This window comes from Mustela lutreola, chromosome 8 (genome assembly GCF_030435805.1).
Source record: "Mustela lutreola isolate mMusLut2 chromosome 8, mMusLut2.pri, whole genome shotgun sequence".
Classification (NCBI taxonomy): domain Eukaryota; kingdom Metazoa; phylum Chordata; class Mammalia; order Carnivora; family Mustelidae; genus Mustela; species Mustela lutreola.
This window is the reverse complement of record NC_081297.1, coordinates 95482451-95509231: the sequence shown is the minus strand read 5'-3', so window position 1 is coordinate 95509231 and position 26781 is coordinate 95482451. Positions and strand designations below refer to the sequence as shown.

The 26781-nt window shown below is 39.1% G+C and overlaps 1 protein-coding gene across 3 annotated transcripts in view; it reads right to left on the bottom strand.

Annotated features, from left to right (window-relative positions):
* The window catches only part of LRP6 (LDL receptor related protein 6), a 170996-nt gene extending 145723 nt beyond the window's left edge, over positions 1-25273 (bottom strand). For 2 of the 3 annotated variants that reach the window (XM_059186068.1, XM_059186071.1), the window contains exon 1: positions 24927-25273. In XM_059186068.1, the coding sequence (XP_059042051.1) occupies positions 24927-24981 (55 nt within the window). In that variant the 5' untranslated portion in view covers positions 24982-25273. The remainder of the gene's footprint in view (positions 1-24926) is intronic. The other variant, XM_059186069.1, reaches the window with a different exon arrangement.
* Positions 25274-26781: the final 1508 nt, after the last annotated feature.

Below are 26781 nucleotides of genomic sequence, written 5' to 3'. Positions count from 1 at the left end.
CAAAAAGTTGCAAGAGCAAGGAAATAATTCTACTAGGTCAGTCTTTTGTTATTAAAACAGTCTGTCATATAAAATTAAAAAGTTTGGCCATACCAAGAATTCAAAAGGATATGGAGCCAGTGCAACACTCACACTCTCCTGGAGGGGAATGTATATGGTGCAGCCACTTTGGATAACAATTTGACAGTTTCTTAAAAGGTTAAACATACATCCTACCATATGATCCAGCCATTCCATTCCAAGGTATTTACTCAAGAGAAAAAAAAACATAGTCAAAAGACCTGTACATAAATGTTCATAGCAGCTTATATGAAGTAAGGCCAAACGGGGATCAACACAAATGTCATCAACAAATTAATGGATGAACAAACTGTGATATATTCATATAATACAAAGTAATGAACTATTTGTACACATAACATGGGATCTCATGTAACATGTGAATCTCAAAATAATCATATACAGTGAAAGAAGTGAGACCCCCCCCAAAAAAGTATAAATTGCATGACTCCATTTATATAAAATTTTAGAAAATTCAAATTACTCTATTGTGAAAGAAAGCAGATCAGTGGTTGTCTGGAGGTAGACAAAAAGAAAAGGATTATACAGGGAGAGATTATAAAGAGGCACGAGGAAATCTACAGGTAATAGGTGTATTATGTCTATGAGGACAGTTCGAGAGAGGTATATTTATCAAAACTTACTAAATTCACTTCCATATGCATAATTTATTACATTATCAATTATATCTTAATAAACCTGTTAAATAAACAATCTGGCAGAGGCCGTTTTTAACACAACTACTTTATTCTGTTTCCAATTGTTATCAGAATGATCTCTGGGAGCACCTGGATGGCTCAGTCTGTTGAGTGGTTGCCTTCAGGTCAGATCATGATCCCAGGGTCCTAGGATCAAGCCCTGCATCTGGCTCCCTGCTCAGTGGGAAGCCTGCTTTTCCCTCTCCTTCTGCCTACCACTCTGTTTGCTTGTACCCTCTCTGTCAAATAAATTTTTTAAATCTTAAAAAAAAAAAAAAAAAAAAGAATGATCTCTGAATGAGACCTAATATCAAAACTAAATATAAGGCTTATCCTAAAGAAATAATATTTAACTTTAAAAGGCTGAAACTGGTAGAATTGTAAGTTGTATAAATTCTATGGTTTGGGAGTTTTTATATATCTTTTCCAAGTTCCTGACACGTACTTTCCTGGCATCATTAGTAATTAAAGATCTTGGGGGCACCTGGGTGGCTCAGTGGAATAAAGCCTCTGCCTTCGGCTCAGGTTGTGATCCCAAGGTCCTGAAATTGAGCCCCCCATTGGGCTCTCTGCTTGGCGGGGAACCTGCTTACCTTCCTCTCTCTGCCTACTTGTGGTCTCTGTCTGTCAAATAAATAAATAAAATCTTAAAAAAAAACATCTTGAGCACAACTATCCAAAAGAATTTTCTCTGATGATAGAAATATACTCTCCACTGGGTAATACAGTATCCACTGGCCACATGCTAGAGAGCACTTAAAATGTGGCTAGTGTGACTAAGAAATTAAATCTTTATTTAACCTGAATTCACTTAAATTTAAATAGACAAGTGGTTGTATTGGATAGCATAGATCTAAAGGCTGAGATGAAGAATACAAATGAGGGGAGGAAAAATAATAACAGAGTTATGCAATAATGTACACAATCTTCTCTCACAATTACTTAACTAAAGGTCTAAAGCTGTGTCGTCCAAAGGCAATACCAAGTACCATTTAAAAGTAACCACTAGGGGCACCTGGGTGGCTCAGTGGGTTTAAAGCCTCTGCCTTTGGCTCAGGTCATGATCCCAGGGTCCTGGGATCGAGCCCCGCATCAGGCTCTCTGCTCAGCAGGGAGCCTGCTTCCTCCTCTCCCTCTCTGCCTGCCTCTCTGCCTACTTGTGATCTCTGTCTGTCAAATGAATAAATAAAATATTTAAAAATAAATAAATAAATAAGTAACCACTACCTTGTTTGAGAATTTAATTTCAAAAAAATTAAGGTGCTTAAAAAAGTATGAAGAAAAAAGCGATGTTTATCCAGTTTATGAATCTATAATCCAGTTTATGGATTATGGCTGCCAAGTGGAGTTATAAAGTCCACAATTTTCATCTAGAAGTATAACATGAATGTCCCTCCTAAGCTTAAATCCATCTGTTTTAATCAAAAACAAACAGGTGGATAGTTTTTTTTAAAAAAGTAACTAAGAGCCCTGTCTGCTTATTCTGTTTATCTAATACTGCTTTTGGCAAATTAATAAATTTCCCTCACAGATTCACTTTTAAACTAATTTCATGCCTTCATTCAGCACAATGATTTATAAGTACCCAGTATCCACTGCACTCTCTTATACTGAGCCCTTCATGCTATGAACCAATTACAAAAATCAGGAAAAGAGTCCCCAGTAGTTAGGGGCACAATGCTAAGTACTACACAGGGCTAAGCAGGTTAAACAACTGCCTGAGAGAACTTACAATTTAAAATCCAAAAGTGATAATAATCTAATATTCATTGAGCATCTTTCTTTATGGCACTATCCTTGGAAAACTGTGTACTAAATCTGTATGGGGCATCAGGTATTAGCTATCTGTTTATGACTTTCAAGTCAAACATTAATATTTCTACTGAATATTTGATCTACAAAACCCAAAGAACCTTTCTGATCATTTAAGATCTCAAAAGGCTTCTACATACAAGGTGTAAAAAAAGAGGGCTGAGATTGGGGGACGAGTTAACTTCTTTTAACTGAGCAGTACTATTTATAATTAAGATTTCTAAGGGTCTATTCGTAGGGCCGCCTACCCGCCTCAGTCAGTAGAGCATATAACTCTTGATCTTGGTTTTGTGAGTCTGGAGCCCCATGATGGGTGTGGAGATTGCTTTAAAATCTTTTCAAAAAAATAAAGAACACTGTGTGAACCTACCAACTATTAAAAGGAAATCCAGGATTCACTCTGTCTAACCACCCTTCTGATATTTGAATACTTTCTACAATATTACAACGAATATCTATTCAACAATATGTTAAATGAGATATCTGGAAGGTATAATTTGATTGGTAATATTGTTTTACTCTATGAAAGAAATACAATGGATACATACACACACACACTCACACACACACAATTGTAGCATATATGCCATGCATTCCATTAACTTCCATTCCAAAGAGCTTACCTTCTAACTTCCTAATAGCCAGATAATCCAAATATCTGCCAACATATCCCTTTAGTGGAACCTGCATAGATGCTTAGGAATCCTCATTTTCCTTTTTTAACTTCCTACCAAACTTTCTCTAGTAGCCTTTCTAAACTTTTTCTGCTTTCCTAAAGAAAAATTCCATGCCTTGAATCCTTCCATCTCAGATCATCTCCTAAAATAATCTCAGTGAGACAGGAAGCAAGGTAAATGGCATATATCCCCAACATCTTAATTTGAACTTCTCAAAGATTTCTATATATCCCACCCATCCTCCTTTATCTGGTCTTCAGTCACAAATGACAAGTTACCTTTTCTCCTTTTTATGGTTGAAGCAATACTTTTGATTCAGTCTCTACTTTGCTCTATGGATTATTCCCTATTTCTTGTGTCTCCAATGGCTCCTGCCAGATGCCTGCTATCAAAAAAATTTCGAATAACCCTAACCTTGTTACCACCAAGAGAATTATGTTTCTCCTAGCCACAAAATCTTACAATATTAAATACACTTCATACTACCATCTTAGTCTAACTGAGACTAATTTCCCACCCATCACTCACCTAAAACTGCTCTCGCCAAGTCTCCAGAAGCAAATCCAGTGGCCTTTTCTCAGTCCTTATTTTGACCTCTATTTAGCAACAATAGACCATAACCCTACCTACGTAAAAGTCTCCTTATACTACATTTACTCGTTTTTCTGGTCATGCTTCATCTGCTTTTTAGTTTCAAATCTTCCTCCCACTTCTCAAATATGGGTATGCCCAAGATTGTCTCTTGTTCCAGAAATGTAAAGAACAAAACAGAAAATCTGCAAGTTCACCCCTAGTCAATAAAGCAACTCTATTCAGATAATTATCACATCATCATCATTTCCAGCCTAAACGTCAGTACTGCATCTATAACATCTTGTTGGCCATCTCTTCCATACATTAAATTAAATTAATCACCTCCCCCACAACCTGCCAAAAACTACACACATACATACACATATGTGTGTGTGATTTATGTATACATATACATAAATATATCTTCAAAAGTCAGTGGTACCATTTTCCTAATATTATGGGTACACAGTGGACACCCTCTTTGACATCTCCCTTTTCCCCAGTCTGTCAAATACTGTCCCGCTGACTCTTCTTTAGCATGCCCTTAAATCTGCCTCTTTTCCATTTTCAGAACCACTATCCTACTCTAGACCTTCATGACCTCATGCCTAAACTACTTTAATAGTAAGTGATCTCAACACTCTCCCACCATTTTCCACTTTTAGTAATTCTACTTGATCCAACTCAAAAAGCTTTCTGATTTCCTTTGCCTAACATAAAGTCTCAATACTTCAGGACACCACCAGGTGATTTCTACCTAAGACTCTAAATTTTATAGCCTCTGCATCATACAAGCTGGTTTTGAACAGATTGACTGTGAGGACATCATACTACATTACTATAGCATATTCATCTTCCCGCCCACTCCATACCTCCCTTTCATTATCCCAGCAGGCAAACTCTTCAAGGCCAATTCAAATCTTATCTATTCCATGAATCTTCCCAATTGCTTCAGCTTTCCTTCTTTTGAGTTCTTACAGTCTTTCCCACTTTTCTGATATTAGCATTTTCTACTTCAACTAGGATCTCTGCCCTTTGGGAACAGGAGCAATATAACTAAGTTTATCCCCAGTACATAGCAAGAGTTCACTGCCTGACAGTGATACGGTAAATATATCTCCTAATATCCAAAAAGAATGCTGCAGAACCTGATTTAATAATATATTTGTCATAAACCCAAAATAATTTTACATTAATTCTGGCCAAGAGTTCACAAATGCCCATTACTGACCTATTGACTTGTTCAAAGTTCAGTAAAGCTTATCTCCTCCCCACAGACCTCTGAACTTTTTAGCTAGCTCTCAGCTTAAGCAAAACACAGAACACCCTCTCTTAAGGACTCATTCTGAGTATAAGGTGACCACAAGAAAAAAACATGTCCTGTTAAACTACCGTGGCCATGTCATCTCCTAGCTCCCACCAGCTTATCCCACTCTCCCAAAAAGTTCCTCCTGGCACTATTCACCTCCAGAGCTGTCTTTTTGTGCTTGCTCTTGAGACACCTATATATCTTGTGGTCAGAATATTCTACCTATTACAATAATCTTTTTGAATAATCTCCCTAAGTAGGGATTTATTTTTGATATCTGTATGTTGACATGACTTGGATGAGGGCTGGACTTCACCAGTGAACACACACAACCCCCACTTTGATAATGATATTTAAATTCCTTTCTTGTCCAGAGATTCATGTCTCTTTCCTTAAGGTCAGCTCTTGAACCAGTGCTCCAGACATCTAGTCTGTTGCAACATGGTACTTTGATATTTTCCAGTGAAGAAAATTTTCTTCGGCTCTTTGAGAATCACACCCTGACTCCTGAGAAGGAATATTCCCAGCTATTCTATTATCCCTTGACTCCTCCAGTGGAGATTACAGTGGGAATTTCCTTGGCTCATCACAAGGGAATATAGGCACACCTCATTCTTTCACACTTCACTTTACTGCACCTCCCAAATACTGCATTTTTTACAAATTAAAGGTTTGTGGCAACTCTGCATCAAGCACGTCTATTAGTGCTATTTTTCCAACAGCATTTGCTCACTTCACGTACGTATTTCACATTATGGTAATTCTCCCAATATTTCTAACATTTTCATTATAATTTTATTTGTTGTGATAATCTTTGATCAGTGATCTTCAATGCTACTCCTCTAATTACTTTAGGGCACCACAAACTGCAGCCATATAAGAAAAACAAAATTGGTAAGTGTTTTCTGTGTTCTGAATGCGCCACCAACTAGACATTCCCCTCTCTCCCTCTCCTCAGGCCCCTGTACTCCCTGAGACACAGCAATACTGAAATGAGGCCAATGAATAACCCTTCAATGGCCCCTAAGTGTTCAAGTGAAAGAGTCACAGATTCCTCACTTTAAATCAAAAGTGATTACACTTAGTGAGGAAGGCATATCAAAAGCTGAGAGAGCCTGAAAGCTAGGCCTCTTGCACCAGTTAGCCAAGGAGTGCAAAAGGAAAGCTCTTGAAGGAAATTAAAAGTGCTACTCCAGTCAAGATAAAAATGATAAGAAAGCATGACAGCCTTATTGATGATATGGAAAAAGTTTCAGTGGTCTATATAGATCAAACCAGCCACAACATTCCCTTAAGCCAAAGCCTAACCCGGAGCAAGGCCCAAATTCTCTTCAATTCTATGAAGGCTGAGAGAGGTGTGGAAGCTGTAGAAAAGTTTGAAGTTAGCAGAGGTTGGTTCGTGAGATTTAAAGAAAGAAGCCATCTCTGTAACAAAAAAAAAAAAAAATGTAAAGTAAAGCAGCAAGTACTGATATAGAAGCAGAACCAAGTTATGCAAAAAATGTAGCTAAGATAATTATGGAAGATGGCTACACTAAACAATAGATTTTCAATGAAAACAAAACAACCTTATATTAGGAAAAGATGCAATCTAGAACTTCTATAGCTGGAGGGCAGTCAATTCCTGGCTTCAAATTGTCAAAAGATAGACTGACTCTCTTGTTAGGTGACTCTAAGTTGAAGCTAATGCTCATTCACCATTCTGAAAATCCTAGGGTGTTTAAGAATTATACTAGATTTACTCTGCCTGCTCTGTAAATGGAACAGCAAAGCTTGGGTGACAACATATCTGTTTACAACAGGGTTTACTGAATGTTTTAAGCCCACTGTTGAGACCCACTTCTCAAAAAAAAAAATGCCTTTCAAAATATTACTCCTTTTTGACAATGCACCTGGTCACCTAAGCGGTCTGATGGAGATGTCCATCAAGATTAATGCTGTTTTCATGCCTGCTAACACAACATCCATTCTGCAGGCCACAGAGCAAGGAGTAGTTTCAATGTCCAAGTCTTATTATTTAAGTAATATATTTTATAAAGCTATAGCTATTGTAGACAGTGATTCCTCTGATGAATCTGGGCAAAGTAAACTGAAAACCTTCTGGAAAGGATTCACCATTCTAGATACCATTAAGAATATTCATGAATTGGGGGGAGGAGGGTTGGGAGAAGGGGAGTGGGTTTATGGACACTGGGGAGGGTATGTGCTTTGGTGAGTGCTGTGAAGTGTGTAAACCTGGCGATTCACAGACCTGTACCCCTGGGGATAAAAATATATGTTTATAAAAAATTAAAAAATTAAAAAAAAAAGAATATTCATGAATCATGGAAAGAGATAAAAAATATTAATATTAACAAGAGTTTGGATTCCAACCCTTATGGATGACTTTTAGAGGTTCAAGATCTCAACAGAGAAAGTAACTGCAGATGTGACAGAAATGAGAATGAGAAGTAAAACCTAAAGATGTGACTGAATTGCTGCAATCTCATCCAATTCAAAAAACCTGAACAGCTGAGGAGTTACTTCTTACAGATGAGCAAAGAAAGTGGTTTCTTGAGATGGAATCCACTCCTGGTGAAGATGCTGTGAAGACTGTAGAAATGACAACAAAGGATTTAGAATATTATGTCAACTTAGCTGATAAAGTAGCATCAGGGTTTGAGAGGTTTGACTTGAATTTTTTAAGATTTATTTATTTGACAGAGAAAGAGACAGCAAGAGAGTGAACACAAGCAGGGGGAGTGGGAGAGGGAGAAGCAGGCTTCCCGCTGAGCAGGAAGCCAGGGCTCTATCCCAGGACACAGAGATCATGACCTGAGACGCTTAGCGACTGAGCCACCCAGGCACCCAGACTGACTTCAGTTTTTAAAGAAATTGTACTATAGGTAAAATGCTATCAAATGGCATCACATGGTACAGAGAAATCATTCATGAAAGGAAGAGTCAATCAATGCAACAAACTTCAACTGCTTTCTTATTTTAAGAAATTAACACAGCCACCCCAACCTTCAGCAACCACCAACCTGATAAGTCAGCAGCCATCAACATCAGGACCCTCCACAAGCAAAAAGATTACAACTTGATGAAAGCTCAGAATATGATCAGCATTTCTTAGCTATACTTTTAAAATCTAGGTATATATGTTGTTTTTTTAGACATAATGCTAATGCACACTTAAAAGACTATATAGTACAGTGTAAACATAACTCTTATATAAAACAGGAAACTAAAAAATTCATTTGACTTCTTTTGTTGCAACAGTCACTTAACTATGGTGGTCTGGAAGCAAACCCACAGTATCCGCAATGTACACTTGTACTCTTTCCCAGTTCCTCTGAATTCTTTTTTTTTTTTTTAAGAGTTTATTTGTTTATTTGACAGACAGAAATCACAAGTAGGCAGAGAGGCAGGCAGAGAGAGAGGGAGAAGCAGGCTCCCTACTGAGCAGGGAGCCCGATGCGGGGCTCGATCCCAGGACCCCAAGATCAAGACCTGAGCTAAAGGCAGAGGCTAAACCCACTGAGCCACCCAGGCGCCCCCCTCTGAATTCTTATTTATGATTTAATCATTTAATCCCATAAGAAACTCATTCTGTTGAGCACCCTCCCTCCTCCCCCACTGACTGCATGCTTCACCATTTTAGCACTAATTCAGCTCAGTGTCTTCAAAAATGGCAAAACTTTATTCTCTGGCAAATAAATAAATAAAATCTTACAAAAAAATTTTTTTAAATGGCAAAACTTTACTAGAGACAATTTAGAACTTCAGTATCCTCCTTGCAAAACTTGGCACCTCCCCAAACTGGTTCAGCTAAAACCTCTCCTTTTCCCATCACCCTCTGTTCTTTCTTCGTCCTTTTTACCACCCTCAACCTTCCTGTCAGTTTCCTTGAATCCTTTATCCATCCTCCTTTAGCACCCCAATCTCCTCCAACCCTCTATCTACCCTATCAGACCTTTCCCTTCCTACTCCAAACCCTCAACTCCCTATAGTCACCTGAGCATTAACCTCCCTTTTCCCTAATAGAAACTCGTCAGGGGCTCTCAGGGACCTGAGTTAAAAATATGAATTGGAGGGGCACTTGGGTGGCTCAGTCATTTAAGTATCTAACTCTTAATTTCAATTCACGTCATGATTTCACAGTCATTAGACAAAGCCCTGTGGTGGGTTCCACACTAGGCATGAAACTTGCTTAAGCTTCTCTCTCCCTTTCCCTCTGCTCTTCCCCTACCACTTGTATATACACGCTCTCCTGCACTCAAAGAAAGAAAGAAAGAAAGAAAGAAAGAAAGAAAGAAAGAAAGACAGACAGACTTGGAAGCAGCCTGGATCTTTTATCTGCTCAGATGAGCTCTGAGCTATCTAGACACCCAGATAGCCCTTGGTCTTTAGTCTCTCACCCAAAATTTGGTACACAGTCTCCATAAGATTACACATGAGGGAAAGAAAGTCTTAAAAGATTTCCTCCACAAATACTGGTGGAGACACTTCAGTCCTCATACTGACTGGGCAGGTAACCTCAACTTGCCCCATCTACCAGAAACACAACCATGGTAAAAATATAAAGGAACAATGAGAGCTTTTATATAGACTACCAGTGGGCTGAAACTTCCAAACTGAAGCTATAGGCTATTTATTTGTGTCTGTTTATGTGTTTAGATAGATATATAGATAGATGTTTGCTGCAACTGTTTTTAGCTGAAGAGGCAAGCAGGGCAGACCAGGACAGGTCTAGAGGCCTAAGAAAAGGGCTTGTCTTTATCTCAAGGGCAACAGAAAAAGGTACTAAAGATGACCACTGGAAAAGATTGACCAGTAAGGTGAAACAGAAGTGGAGGAAGAAGCTGGAGAGGCAGCAAAATTAGACAAATCACTTAGGACTTGCAGCACTCCACACAAGAGAGTGATCACTTAAACCAGGGTACACATGGGTGTCAGTGAATTGCTTAGAGAGAGACTACTCTCAATTCCTTACTGCGGAAATGAGCACAGATGTCTAGAGAGGTCAACTGACCACTCCAAAGTCCCGTATCTAGACAGGATAGTGCTGGTGCTGAAGCCGTGTTCCCTGCCTCCAATACTAGAGGTATGGAGGGGAAAGTAGGTCACCATGTCTTTCACACAGTACGCTTAAAATAAATGTTCTTCTTATAATGATATGGTCAAGTTAATAATCAATATTAATCAAAATGTGAGCAATGGCACTCAAGTAGCCTGTTGATAGGGCCCCATTTGGGAGACACACCCACCAAAACTTCACTAACGTTTAATCTTTGTAACATTTACATATAGTATTTTTATATTTTTAAGAACAGTTTAACATGTATGATTCCATTTGGTTTCATCACTTCCCTGTGAGGGTTTTGGGTCAGGTGTCCCTTCTTTGCTGGTAATTAAGAAAACAAAGACGCAAAGAAATGACCTATCCATGGTCACGTCACAGAGCCAGTAAGTGAAGAACCTAGATTTCTTCTGGGTTCCAGATTTTCTTAAAAGAACTGCTCACTCTGACATTTACCCACAGTGCCTTACCATAACCACAACTCTACTCTTCCAGAATGATGCCAAAAATGTCAACAGAATATAAAACAGTTATGCAAATAATGATGACAATGATAGCAGCATCTTAGTGCTTTATATACAGTGTCTCATTTAATTTTTAAAACGACCCTGTAAGGAAGGTTGTATCATTATGCCAATTTTACAGATGAAGAATCAAGACTCAGAGATATTAACTACCTGACTCAAGACCAGCAATTATTAAGTTTATGATGCAGAGAAAAAAAACTCAATCCCAGTTCTGAGTCCAAAGCTGGACTCAAACCACCAAAATCTACTTCCCCATGTCTGGGTGCCTAAAACTTTCAGCCACCTCTCATGTAGTCTATATCATGTCAAACCTGTGGTCAAAGCTGGCTAAGATCTGATATATTTATTTTGTAAGAGCTTTGAAAAGTGCTTTAGTATCAAATACAGTTACTTGCACAAAGTGAAAATTTGATCTTCTATTAAAATACAGAATTTTCTGGAGTCACTGGTCTACTCTTGATAAAGAGGGTTTATAAGGGGCACCTGGGTGGTGCAGTCAGTTACGTGTCCGCTCCTGGTTTTGGCTCAGGTCATGATGTCAGGGTTTTGAGATGGAGCCCCACACCAGGCTCCATGTGGAGTCGGCTTGAGATTCTCTCTCCCTCTCCCATTTGTGCTCACTCTCTAAAATAAATAAATTTTAATGAATAAAGGTTATAAAAGTTTTTTCTTTACCTTCTGAGTAATCGCCCTAGAAGGCAAAAACACTGCATCTTATCAGAATTTCCTGTGCTTGAAACTGACTTTATCATATCTTGACTATTTAAAAAAAGACAAAGTCTTCTCACTTTTGAAAGAGCTATGGTTCATCATGTTCCTTCCTATGTTTACTTTAAGTAAAATTTTTTTGACACTTTGGTAAAATAAGTAGCCAAGTATTTCTTCTCCCTGACCCATGATCCTATTTAACCAAATGTTCAAATCTCTAACTCTCCTGACAACTTCTGACATTCCACCTTTTCAAAATCAAATCCTAAATGATGCCCCTATGACTATCTTTGAAATTTCCCAAAGGTTTCCTGGGAATTCACAACGAATTTCTTCTTTCACCTTGTAAAGAGAGGTATTAAAAATAATTAGATTGGGGTGCCTGGGTGGCTCAGTTGGTTAAACATCTGCTTTTAATTCAGGTCATGACCCCAGGGCCCTGGGATCGAGCCAGGCACTGGGCTCCCTGTTCAGTGGGGAGTCGGCTTCTCCCTCCTCCCCCCAACTTGTACTCTCTCAAATAAATAAATAAAATCTTCTAAAAAAAATAATAATTATAATTAGTTTTACTTGATCAAATGTTATGATTTGCATGGGAAGCACTTCAAAATCAGAAGTGATGCTTACCTTTGCTAGGTTAAATCTATATAAGTAAAATATATTATTATTATTTCAGAAGTTATATGAAGTCTAGAAATTTATCAATACTCTCACCATCCATATGTTTCTATTTATCAGGAGTCCTGGTGCTGTTTTGTCTAATATTAGATTACAATATTATAGTATCATCACTGATAACTTCAGTTATATAGTTAGTTTTATGTTAACTTGGTCATGTACAGTATATCTAATACATTATATTCTACCAGACAGGCCAGTGTTTCTCAATCAGAATTCTCATCACTTACTTAAGGAGTTTTATTATACAAATGTTTAGGATTTATTCTAGACTTACTAAAAAATTCTACTTAATAATCTTGATATATTCTTTTTGGTTTAGTTCCCCTCCCACCCTGTTCCACCACCACCCCTTCCTAATCTTGATATATTCTTGATGTCCTCTAACTATATGTTTGATGGCACATGTGGCTCAGGATTATTATATATTTTACAGTTTCATTCTCTGCAAAGATCATATACACATTCATACATAAATTAGATGTAATAGCTATTCTTCTTTAAAATAAGGTTAATTATTATGCTTACAGATAATTTGTTTAAAACTTTTTTGGATTGACCTGACTTTGATTTGCATGCCACCAAACAACCAAATTTCCTCATTACTAGCATTATATTTTATAACACACTCTCATCAGATCTTTCACTTTTAAAATTACCAGAGTGGGGCACCTGGCTGGCTCACTTGGTAGAGCAGCTGACTCTTGATCTCAGGATCATGAGTTTGAGCCCCACACTGGACATGGAGATAATTTAAAAATTAACTAGTTAATTAATTAAATTATCGAGTTAAGTTAATCGCCACATTTTAAGTCTTCTGTCATCTACAGTAAGTTTTTTGTTCTATCTGATGCTTCTCTGAAAGTGCTTGCAAATCAGCTATAAGCTAGAGTGCTCATCTTCAACAACAACAAAAAGGTCTGTTGAAAAAGGACTATACCAAGTATAGTCTTGGGCTTCTAATGGCATCCCTTAAATAACTTTGAGACCATACCAATGGACTAAGTCAGGATTTCCAAAAAGCTAGTGGAGAAGCAGATTCCTAAAACTACTAACCCAAGATCTAGCAGAACAAGAATAGAACAAACCAATGAAGGATGTTTACGAGTTTTATTTGAGATATTGCTGATGCTTTAATGTTCCTTTTTCTGGATATAAAGAACTCTTTTCTTTTTTCTTTTATGTTATCTATAACTTATTAGTGACTTAAAGCAGACTATGCTTTTATAAACAGAAATAAAACTTTTTTTCCTCCCTGCCTAACTCTTCCATCATTCAAAAACTTTTATTGTGTATTCTTATTTTCACAGCAATATAAATATTAGCACAGGTTCAATAAGAGTCTGTCCCCTAGGTGGAAACAAACATTGCTTATGCAACTGAGGCTTTGACTAGAATGCCATATTTGAAAGCAGTGCTCATTTAATTAAATATAACCAGACAGTTTTAAGGAGCTATGGCTGACCTCATGAAGTCAGTGCTCACAGTTCTCTGAGGAAAACTATACTGGTACCTGGCCTGGGGTTCCCAGCCTCACAGGTGAGGTAAGCAAGATCACTTCCAGGCCCAGAAACTCTGGGATATGTTTGAGAACCTCAAGAATTCACCAGAATCTACAGGTACTACCTGTGAAACCTGATAGTGAATTCTTGACTTTGCTTCCTTGGCTTCAAGAGGTTTTTATAAAACTGAAATCCAGGGGCACCTGGGAGATACAGTTGGTTAAGCATCCAACTCTTGGTTTCTGCTCAGTCTGCGATCTCAGGGTCATGAGATCAAACCCCAAGTAGGCTACTTGCTCAGTGTAGAGTCTGATTGGGTTTCTCTCAAGGAGGGAAGAGAACTGTCTGTCTCTCTTTCTCAAATAAATCTTTCAAAAAATGTGAAATCCAAAATAAACTATTGAGTATACAACAAAATACAGGCTTTTGCACAGCAAAGGAAACCATCAACAAAACAAAAAGGCAACCTACTAAATGGGAGAAGATATTTCCAAATCATTTATCTGATAGGGGATTAATATTCCAAATACCTAACAAACTTATACAGTTCCATACCAAAATAACAATCTGATTAAAAAATGAGCCGAGGACCTGAAGAGATATTTTTCCAGAGAAGACACGGATGGCCAAGAGACACATGAAACAATGCTCAACATCATTAATCATCAGAGAAATGAAAATCAAAACCACAATGAGATAATCACCTTGCACCAGTGAAAATGATTAGTATTAAAAAGACAAGAAACAGGGGCGCCTGGGTGGCTCAGCGGGTTAAGCCTCTGCCTTCGGCTCAGGTCATGATCCCGGGGTCCTGGGATCAAGCCCCACGTCAGGCTCAGGGAGCCTGCTTCTCCCTCTCCATCTGCCTGCCTCTCTGCCTACTTCTGCCTACTTGTGATTTCTCTCTGTCAAATAAATAAATAAATAATTTAAAAAAAAAAAAAAAAAACAAGAAACAACACGTGTTGGCAAGAATGTGGAAAAAAAGGAACATCATGCACTTTTTGTGGGAATGTAAACAAGTGTAACCACTGTAAAACAGCAGAGATGTTCCTCAAAAAATTAAAAATAGAAATACCATATGATACAGTAATTCCACTACTGGGTATCTACCCAAAGAAAACAAATAATAATAATAATAATAATTTGAAGAGATAGATGTACGCTTTTGTTTCTATAGCATAATTTATAATAGCCAAAATAAGGAAGCAACACAAGTATCTATCAACAGATGAATGAAGATGAGGCGTGCATGCACACACATATACAATGGACTACTTCTCTATCGTAAAAAAATAATGAAATCTTGCTATCTGTGACAACACAGATGAGCCCAGAGGGTATTATACTAAATGAAGTAAGTCAAAGACACATACCATATGATTTCACTTATATGTGGAATCTAAAAAACAAAACCAATAAAAAAAACCAGACTATTAAATACAAAGAACAAGTTGATGGTTGTCAAACTGACGATGGGGGAAGCGATGGGGAAAAAATGAAAGAAATTAAGAGGTACAAACTCCCACTTACAAAATAAATAAGTCACAGAGGTGATAAGTACAGCACAGGGAATACAGCCAGTAACTAAGACTGGACAGCAACAGAGGACATCTGCACTTGTCATGATGAGCACTGAGTAATATACAGAACTGTCAAATCACTATATAATGTACACCTGAAACAGAACATGGCATGTTATAACACTGCATGTCAACTATACTTTAATAATAACTTTTTCTTCAAGTCCAATCTAAGATTCCTTATAAAAACATTCAGCAAGGGGCGCGTGGATGGCTCAGTAGGTTAAAGCCTCTCTCTGCCTTTTGCTCAGGTCATGATCCCAGGGTCCTGGGATCGAGCCCCATTTCGGGCTCTCTGCTTAGCGGGGAGACTGCTTCCTCCCCCTCCCACTCTCTCTCTCTCTGCCTGCCTCTCTGCCTACTTGTGATCTCTCTCTGACAAATAAATAAATAAAATCTTTAAAAAAAAAAAAAAAAAAAAAAACGTTCAGCAAGGCCAACTCACAAGGCCTATACCTACAGAAATAATCAGGTCAAATATAATGATATCAACTTCACAATGACTTTTATTCTACCTTGTGAAGGACTAAATGTGCCCCCCAAAATCCTCTTGAAACCCTACCCCCGCTATGTGAAGGTATCAGGAGGTGAGGCCTTTGGGGAGTTATTAGCCCTTCTTACATGAGGTCATGAGTGTAGGGGGGGTGGGTGAGGGACCATGGGGGTGAGGGACCATGAAGGTAAAGTCCACATGAATGGGATTAGGTACCCTTTCAAGAGCCAAGAGCTTATTTCCTCTCTCCCTATCTATCCTGTGAGGATTCCGAGAGAGGTCAGCAGTCTGCAACCCAGAGAGGATCCTCACCAGAAACCATCCATGCTGGCGCCTTTGATCTTGGGACTTCAAGGCTCCATAACTGTGAGAGATAAATTTCTGTTGTTTATAAGCCATCCAGTCTATAATATTTTTGTTATAGCAAAAAGCTATAAGCCTTAACTGACTAAAACATATCCCTAATAGTGAAAAATTTTGTTTTAAACAGAAGAACTGACCATGTGCTCATGCTGTTCATTACTTATCCACTGATTTGGCTTGACCAAACTTTAGTCAAGCTTTTCTTCTTTCCCACAAGCTCCTAAACTTTGGCTTGCCCTAAGGTTAAGCAAGTAGTGCAGGACTTCCTCCTTAACAGGGAATTCCAAGTATCAGCTGACCACAGGGGAAAACAAATCCAGTTAAGCTATCCTGATCATGTAATCTGCTTACCTAGCCTACCCTCCTCACTCACTCCCATACAAAGTTCCTGCTGGTCCTGGTTAGCCTTCTCTATAAAAGTTTTTTTGTGTGTTTGATTTTGAGACACTTGCAGATCTTTCAGTCAGAGCATTCTCCTTTTTTAATAATTATTTTGAAAAGTCTCCCCTTACCTAAATCCAGACTGGTTTTTATTTAACAGTATTATGACAAACCACCAATTTGCAAACTCCAAAACAACAATGGCATTTATTTTCCTCTATTAAAAATGACTGGTAGGGGCGCCTGGGTGGCTCAGTGGATTAAGCCGCTGCCTTCGGCTCAGGTCATGATCTCAGTGTCCTGGGATCGAGCCCCACATCGGGCTCTCTGCTCAGCAGGGAGCCTGTTTCCCACTCTGTCTCTGCCTGCCTCTCTGCCTGTTTGTCATCTCTCTCTGTCAAATAAAATAAATAAAATCTATTAAAAATAAATAAAAATAAAAAAAATAAATGACTGGTACAAAACTTAAAGGCCAACGTAAAATTAGGTGCATACAAAAAGCACTACATGTGAAATTACTGTCCAAAGTACCAGCACCCTAACCTTAAGTTATTCATTCACCTTTCTACTTTATAAAAATGAAGAATTTGGGTCAGGTAATTGCTAATACCCCTTCTATCCTATTAATCTAATAGGAATTTGGTAAAAAAGTTCAACTGAGACAGGGCTCTATGTAAGTCAATACACAGAAATGGGGTGGTGGTGAACTGAGCACTTTTCCAGCAGAAAAACAAGAACTTAGATTTTTTTCATATCTATTTCTATAACTTCAAAGAGATTTCAGAAATAATTTCTGAAGATAAAGATCCCAATGATCAAACCCATACTCATTGTAAGTACTTCACATAACCACACAATGGAATATTATTCAGTCATAAAAAGGAAGTATTGATATGGGCTAGAAACATAAATGAACCTTGAAAACATTATGCTAAGTGAAAGCCACGTATTGTATGATTTCATTTATATGAAATGTTCAGAACAGGCAAATCTATAGAGACAGAAAAGTAGATTAGTCATTACCAACCGCTGGGGGAAGGGGAAATGGAAAGTGACTACTAGGGATACAGAGTTTATTTTTGGGATGATGAAAATGTACTTGAATTAGACAGTGGTGATGGCTGTACATCCCTGTGAATATACTAAAACCACTGAAGTGGCACTTTTAAACAGAGAACTTTATGGTATGTGAATTACATCTTTAAAAAAAAACTGGGTTAAAAAAACACTTGCACATGTTAATTGTATTAACAATGCAATAGTTATAGCCTAAAATCAGAAAACACATTACAAAATCCACATTTCAAATTCAATCTCAGACATAAACACACTGATTTACTTCTGATTAGTTTTCTCTATCTAATCTGTGATAAGAAAAAAATTATAGTAGCTACAAATTTAAATTATGTCTAATAATTTGAGATAAAACACAAAATGAAGCCCTAGACTGCATAAATGTCATAAAAACTCTCATCTTTTAATATCATGTTAAGTGTAAAATTTAGAATATTTAATATATGCAAAGCTCTGGTTCATGGTGGTCTATGAAGAGGAAAAAAAATCTATTCTTGAAACACTTTATATCTAACAAAGAGCTGTTGTCTTCACTGGCATTAATCAAGAAACTTACAAATAGAGACCATATAACAGTGTAGCTAAGAATTCATGTTAATGAAGTTCATATGTAGCTTTCTCAGACTTGCAAAATACATCATCTTTAAATTGGATATATGGATACAATTAAATTACATCTCCCAATAAAGCTAGCCAATAATGAGAAAGACCCCTATACCCATATCAACGATATGGGTATCACTTAATGTGATTTTGGTCTAAGAGTAATAAAGTAATGACTAACCAAGGCCATCAGAGAAAAAGGCTTCGTGGCCAAACATACATAATCTGATAAAGGTAACTTTTCCAATATCTGAATGACTACTTCCTTGAAAAACAGGATCACTGTCAATCATATTCACCTCTGCATTTTTTACTGAGAATGTAATCAACAACTTTAGTCCTAATGTCAATTTATAACTTAAAAATTCACTTAATAAATTTTTTGCCTAAAAATATGATTTCCCTTTGCATCCCCAATCTCCTGGCCCTTCCACACAAGGTATCACAGAAATAAAAATTAGCAGTTATGGGGCACCTAGGTGGCTCAGTCGCTTCAACATCTGCCTTCAGGTCAGGTCATGCATGATGCCAGGGTCCTGGAAACAAACCCCATGTCAGGCTCCCTACTCAGCAGGGTGTCTGCTTCTCCCTCTCCTTATGTTCCTCCACCACCCCCCACTTGTGCACATGTGCACTCACACTCTTGCGCACTCTCTCACTTGCTCAAATAAATAAATAAAATCTTTTTAAAAATTAGCAAGTTACCTTGCTAAAAAGGATCATAGCACTGAAGTACCAGTAATCTTCACCATATAGAGCCCAGACACATTTTAATATTTTCCTGTCTCACATGTAAATGTCGTTGAACTGTTTGTGAGGATAGTCACTGCCACAAATAACACAAGTCTAAGAAACCAAGCATGTGCTAGTAATATCAAATAACACTATTTTCCTTGTATTTATGACAAATTATTTTTTAAATTAGTAATTTCAAGGGCAAATATCCCATTCTTAGGTTGCCTGGTCTGCGTATTTGACTGTATTTCAAAGTTATTCACATGATGGTGTTCTATTCATTAAGATGAGGCTCATTTTACAGGACATACATAAACTCTCACACAAAGAATTAAACATGTAATGCAAGAACTCAGTATAGCATTTACCCATCCTGCAGGGAGAAGTCTACCAACTGAATAATTATAACTGTTGTAATGAAATAATACAATAAAAAATTTCTCAGTTAAACAATGTTTTGATAAAATTATTTTGCCCATGCTTAACTCTTAAATAAGTAAATAAGTATCACAATCAACTCTACTATTTATCCTCTAGTTTATTTATAATAATCACCTAAAAGTGTTAAAGCTGCAATCTTTTAAAATAAATTTAATATAGTAGCCATTTTAGTTATATAAAATAAAACAGAAAATATCAGAAGTGGGGTGCCTATCTGGCTCAGATGATGGAGCATGTGACTCTTGATCTTGGGGTTCTGAGTTTGCTTTATTAACAAATAATGTATTAGTTGTTTCAGGGGTACAGGTCATTCATCAGTCTTACAGTGCTCACCATAGCCCATACCCTCCCCACTGTCCATCACCCAGCCACCCCATCCATCCCACCACCCTCCACTCCAGCAACCCTCTGTGGGTTTCCTAAGATTAAGAGTCTCTTATGGTTTGTCTCCAACTCTGGTTTAATCTTATTTCATTTCCCTCCCTTCCCCTAAGATCCTCTGTCTTGTTTCTCAAATTCCTCATGTCATGGAGATCATATGATAATTGTCTTTCTCTGACTGACTTACTTTGCTTAGGATAATGTCCTCTAGTTCCCTCCACATCACTGCAAATGACAAGATTTCAGGTTTTGATGGCTGCATAATATTCCATTGTGTGTGTGTGTGTGTGTGTACACACACACACCACGTCTTCTTTATCCATTCATCTGTTGATGGACATCTAGGCTCTTTCCACAGTCTGGCTACTGAGGACATTGTTGCTATAAATATTGGGGTACACATGCCCCTCTGGATCACTACATCTGTATCTTTGGGGTAAATACCAATTAGCGCAGTTGCTAGCTCATAGGGTAGCTCTATTTTTAACTTTTTTTTTTTTTTTAAACTTTCTGAGGAACCTCTATACTGTTGTCCAGAGTGGCTGCACCAGCTTACATTCCCACCAACACTGTAGGAGGGTTCTGAGGTCCTGAGTTTGTTTATTTATATATATATATATATATATATATATATATATATATATATATATATATCTCATAAGTGAAAGCATTTCATGGAACTTCTGTTTTGTTTGAGGAAGAGTTAAAAAAAAAAAAAGTTCAAAAACCACTGACCTAAAACTATTGACTCCCTATAGCAGTGCCTGACACTTAAATGTTTTATTAATCTTTCCTGAGCACTAATATTTCTTTTAACTTAGCCACCTAAATATTAGTAACCATTTATTCAAAGTCTACTACTGACTATGCACTATACTCTCCCTTTGCAAATATTATCTCAACAGTTCTCATAAAAATCTAGTAAGGTATCATCCCTATTTAACAGAAGAGGAAACTAAAGCTTAGTTATTTATCCAAGGTTGCATGAAGTAGTACTTGGTTTATCAACAAAGCCCATACCTTCCTGCTATAGTGCCCCACTTTACAGTCTTCTTTGAATATAAACTTGCAATAAAACTTCCAAGATGAGATTAAATATTCAAGAATATTTACCCATGACCTAAACAGGTTACTATTTTACTTATTTTTCTGATATGTTTAAATTTTAAGCTCACATAAAATATTCTCACTTTATATACCCTCCATACAATCTTCTTTGATAGTCAAAAAAGACAGTCATTTCTGATAAAGCAATGTAACTGTATGGAAGAATACTTCAGTTCAGCAAATGGACAAACCTCCAATTAAAGCAAAATAAAAGACTCTGAGAAACCAAACTATGGGAAATCTCTGTTAAGCCTCATGATTAACAATGAACTGAAACCCTACACATAACTAATCAGATTATTCCCTAGCTCGATGAGCAAACCTAAAACCAAATAAGTAGGAAAGTATCAAATTCAACTACATGAAATTATCATTAAATATCATCACACTAATCAACCTCATGCTCAAAGGGTCATCCAATCCAGTTCTCTCCAAGTGTGTTGCCTGCATCAAAGGTGCAGCCGAATGTTAAAAGGATTTATGGAAAAAAAAATGCCAAGTTTGGGGGGCACGTAGGGTGGCTCAGTCAGTTAAGCATCTGCCTTCAGCTCAGGTCATGATCTCAGGGTCCTGGGATTGAGTCCCACATCGGGCTCCCTGCTCATTTGGGAGCCTGTTTCTCTCTCTTCCTCTGCCCTCTGCCTGGTTGTGTGTTCTCTCTCTCTCTCTCTCTCTCTCAAATAAATAAATAAATAAAACTTTAAAAAAAAATCAAGTTTGGGAAACAGTGGGTTAAACAAAATTAAAATTGGTCTCTCTACTTCACATTCTATCAGAGCCCTTAACATGTTAATGTAAATTAAGGATCTCCAAAAGAAGGATTCATCATCCTCATGCAAATAAGGTGTACAGAGATTAAATGACTTAACCAAGGTTAAAACACAGACAGTTAACGACAAACTTAGAACCAGAATCTAATTTTCCTGATGCCCACTCCAAAATTCATTCTACCTCCTTGAGATTTTACATTTGATATTAAAGAAAAAGCTTTCCCAAGGACCACTTCTACAAAAGATAAGATGGAAAACACGGTGGCTTGTCTGTACAGTATTTTTCACCATCCCACCAAAACTAATATACTTTTTAAAAAACTAAGTAGCAGAAAATGTTTATGAAACAACAAAGCCTCCTCAAGCTGAGAAAAAGTATCTGCAGATCATATGCACAATGGTATTCCAAAATTTATATTCTTATAAAAATATTCCCTCTAGAAAAATCAGAGATATAATCTTTTCTAATCAATACCTAGATGAAACTAAAAGAATAGTAAGGAAGACAACCCAGATTGTTAGATCTATTAGAACAGGGACATGTCTATTTCCCTCACCACTATAATATCAGAACCTGATACCCAGTAGGTATTCCAAACATATTTGCTAAAAGAATGAACACTTGGGGCACCTGGGTGGCTCAGTGGGTTAAAAGAACAAACAATAAATCCTTACCATTAATAAATTCCTACCAATAAATCCCTAATATTCCTCTACCATTAATTAGTTATAGGAGCTTAATCAAATCATAATCTTTCTGAATCTGAGTAACCCCCCTTGCAAATGAAGCTGTTAGACCAAAATTATCAGGATCTCTTCTACTTCTAACAATTTGTAAATTTTATACAAATTAAATCTCAAATTCCTACCATTTGAGGGTATGTCCACAATACAAAATTATAACAAAAGTAATGTTAGCAAATCATTAATATTGATCATTTCATTTAATATGCCCATTACACATGTAAATCAGATCATTACTACCTACATTTTAGAGGTAAGGTACTGAAGCCCAGAGAAAATGACTAGACTGGAATCACAGTTATTAAGTAGAGAAGCACAGACTTTGAACCCAAGATTTTAGTGTCGAAATCCCCAAATCTTTCCATTACACTTTGTCTTCCCATGGTAGGGATAGGGATGCCCAGATGATGACAGCAAGTAATTCTTTGGCTTTCAGATGTTGATTTAACAGCACTACAGCACAAAAGGTCTCTCAAACTCTCATAATCCCACCATCCCAATGTTAAATTTTCAATGTTAATACCCATTCTGTGAAAAAATAATTATTTTAATGCAACAAATTAATCACATCTTTCTTAGACTCCAAGGTTAACTAATGCCACCATTATTAACAGAGAATGACAGAAGAATGAAAAGAATCTACAGTATGAATAAAAATCTTTCACATCAAAATACCTTTTTAGTTCAAATACTATGTACTCACATTTAAGTAATGTTAAATTCAAAGACCATCTTATATCATTAGATGCTACATTTAAAACGAGAGGTCCACTTATGTAAACTTTGATACCAGAAATGAGGCTGTTTAAACCATTAACTCTTTTAGGTCTTGTTACATAACACCATACTTCAAATTAATACTCCAAGTGCAACTTTTCTAAACTCCAGGAAGGAACAAACCCAACTCTAGGCTCAAATTTGGTGTTAAAATAAACAAATGGCATTTTATATCACACTCTTACCCTCAGAGAAATACAACTGAGCAACCAGAAGTATCCCAGGTTATGGACCTCCCCAAGACTTTAACCAATCAGCTGACTCTCACATTTAATTCTACTAATTTCCTGTCCTTAAAAATGTACATATCCTTATATCAAATATGATTCTCACAGTTATAGCAAAATCCCTTTCAACGAAGAGTATACTATAACGAAATAAACATACACTTATTAAACCTCTCAAAGACACAACACTGCATTAAATTCTCTGCCAAGAAAATTAAGTAAGCACTATCTTTAAAGGGTTACATATGAAAATGGTTTGGAATATGCTTAGAGTGAGTCATAATTATTAAGTATAAGTAGATATAACATGCTAACAATAATCCTGCAGAAGAGTAAAATAAAATTCTTCCTCCTCCAAAAAAGAAAAAAAAAGTCAATTGCATTCGTCCAAAATAAATATACACACACAGAAATGGCAACATTGGGCTCATTTGTGCAAGATCCTGAGTTACCATCGTGCCCTGTAAACTTCACTTCACCAAGTTCTGGAGGCTTACCAAAAGTTTAGCTTGTTAAATTAAGAGTTAAAAATCTCCATCGACACAAAAGGTCTTCTACCTGAAAAGAATTTACCACGAACACAAATGAGAATTTTAACCAAACCACAGCCAGAGCTAATAGCATCGATCCGTACTTAAATTCCTCTGCTGGTAAAATGCTCAAGAGCACAAGAGTCATCAGCAGTTCAACACTGATAAGTTTGAGAAGAGCTGTTGAAATCTTGCGGGCCAATCAAAAAACCCCAGTGAACTGTCACAAAATAAAAGTCACAGCGTATGTGACAGCTTTACAGGCCAATTCAAAAAACCACAGGGCCATCGAATGTAGGCGATTCTCTGAGCAAGTTATCTAGGCTAGCCCATGTTATTTACCAAAGTGCAAGCTGTCCCCAGGGGAGCGCAGCAAATGATAACTTGGGTCCCAGGATAGGCGCCTCTTCCCACATGGATGACTTTCCTATTAGTGCCAACTCTACACTTGCATGCTCCGAAAATAGGGGCAAGTCCCGAATATCCGGGGTTACAACCGCAACGTTGTCTACGATGGGCTGAGGCTCAGAAGAATCCCAATGCTGAAACACTCGGACCTATAACCCCGAAGTCACTTTCCAACTGTGCCCTCACCCAGGATCATTCTACCCCCAAAGGAAGCCAATCACTAGTAGTAACGAGGCCTGGGAAAACAGTAAGAAGGCTCGAAAAGTTCACGTACGAGACACGGAAAAGGTGGGGGCTTCGAGAGGGGAAACCAACGGTAAGGCATCTTGGGCTCAAACATTTTAAAAGCCAAAATGCATACAAAGACCCTTCTCCCGGAGGACTCCAGGCAGAAAGAGACGCACAGCCCCTCAGTCACTGCGACAGAACGGGGCTCCAGGGGTTCACCCAGACCAGCAGCCCGGACTGAGGCTCCGATTTGTCCAGGGAAGGTCCGGAACCCTGGGAAGGGGTCTGCATGGTGGCCGGGCGGAGCGCACAGCCCCTTCTCCCGGGCCCCTTTCTCTCTCCTTCCCCACGACCAGGCCGCTCCTGGCTCCTCTTCCCCTTCTCCTCCCTCCCTCCCCCTCCCCCCAGTCACACACAAAACAAGGCCACCCCCCCCCCCCAAATCCCACCAACTTTCGCGTTCCCCCCTTCCCACCTCTCAGGAGCGCACAGAAACTGCAGGCCAGGAGGCTCCTCAGGACGGCCCCCATCTTCCCTTCTCGCGTTCTCTTCTCTCACCGGCGAGGGGCGGCCAGAAGAGGGGGAGGCGAGGAGCCGGAGCGGCCGCCGCAGCGGCAGGTCTGCACGCTCATGCTTCCCAGCTTTCCAGAGAGAGAAGAAAGAAAGGGGCACGTCAGGGCTCCGCGCGCGCCGTCGCCGCCGCCGCCCTCTCTACCGCGCCGCTCTGCCGGGGGCTCGCGCGACGCCAGCGTCTGCTTCCATGCCTCCGCCTCCTCCCCCGGCGCCCCGCTTCCCCCGCGCAGCTCCTCATTCAGCCTCTTCCTCTCACGCAGCGGCGCAGGGATACCGCGGGCCCGCCGCCGCCGCCGCCGCCGCCGCCGCCGCCACGGGTCGCCGCGAAGGTCTCCCTGCGCGCGGGCGAGCCCCTCCCTCGGCGCCGCCTCCCGTTCAGCCACGAAAGAAAGTGGGGGGCCGCACGCGCGGCCTCCGCGTGGAGACCCCGGGAGATCCGCCAGACAAGCGGAGCAGAGCTGGAGGCAAAAGGCCTCCCGCCGGCGCATTCCTATGGGATTCTTTCCTGGGCCGGCCGCGGAGGGCGTGAAGCGACGTCGAACAACATCGGCCCGGCCTGGTCGGGACTACTTTCTGCGGCTCGGCCGGGCTGCCGCCTGCGCCGCTCTTTGTGCGGTCGCTGCCGGCCGAGCCAGGTGGAGGTCCGGGCGCCCGCTGACGGACACCTGGGCCGGGGCTGTGGGAGCCGGCGGGCCGCCGGCGGGGCTGCGGGCCGTGCTCGGGGAGCCGCGCGGGTCGTGACGCGGGGCCGTGAGCTCAATCTTCGGGCTTGGGGACGGGCTTCAGCTTTTTTCCTTTAGGGAAAATAAAGACGAATGCTGCTAACACCAGCTGTAAACGTGATACAGCGAAAGGATGTTCAAACGCCAACTCAAAGCGGAGATTTGTCTTTCTCTCCTGGCTTTGCAAAATTACAGACTGTCCCCAGCATTAGTCCAACAGGGACTACCGATTTCTTATACCGGCCGGTGAAATGCCGAGATAAATGTGTCAGCGCCTAAGACAGAGCAAAGGGACAATTGGTAAGGACTATGTTTGGGATTTTACAAGTTGCGATTATTGCTAAGTGTTTGGCATTTTTGATCGGCTCGCAGCTTGAGGAGGAAGAGATTCACTAGAGTCTTAGACTGGTTTTGCACAGCCTCTTCTAACATCCCATACATCCCCCTGAAAAGAAGTGGCAGCTTCAGCCTAGGAAGGAACTCCAGCCAGAGTTAACCATAATGGAGCCATCAGATGCATTCCGTCCAGCTGTCACAGGGCCCTACCTGGAGGCACATCCGCGGGGAACAACTCCCACAATGTTACTAATACAGCAGGCTCCCCTACCTTTAAGGGGGTGCCTCCAAGACTCCCAGTGAATGCCTGCAACCATGAATCATACCCAACCCTGTATACACTGTATTTACCCAGACATATAGACCCAAAATAAAGTTTAATTTATAAATTAGGTATAGTAAGAGATTAACAACTGTAATTCACAATAAAATAGAACAATTACAACAATATACTATAATAGAAGTTACGTGATTGTGATTTCTCAAACTATCTTCTTGTGCTGTACTCACACTTCTTCTGATGATATGAAATGATAAAAATGTATCCATGAGAGATGAAGTGAGGTGAAATGATGCGGCACTGTGAGGTCGCCTTAGGCTACTATTGATCTTTTGACAATAGGCAGAAGGGGAATCATCTACTTCCCAACTGTGGTTGACCATGGGTAAATGAAACTTCGGAAAGCAAAACCTCAGATA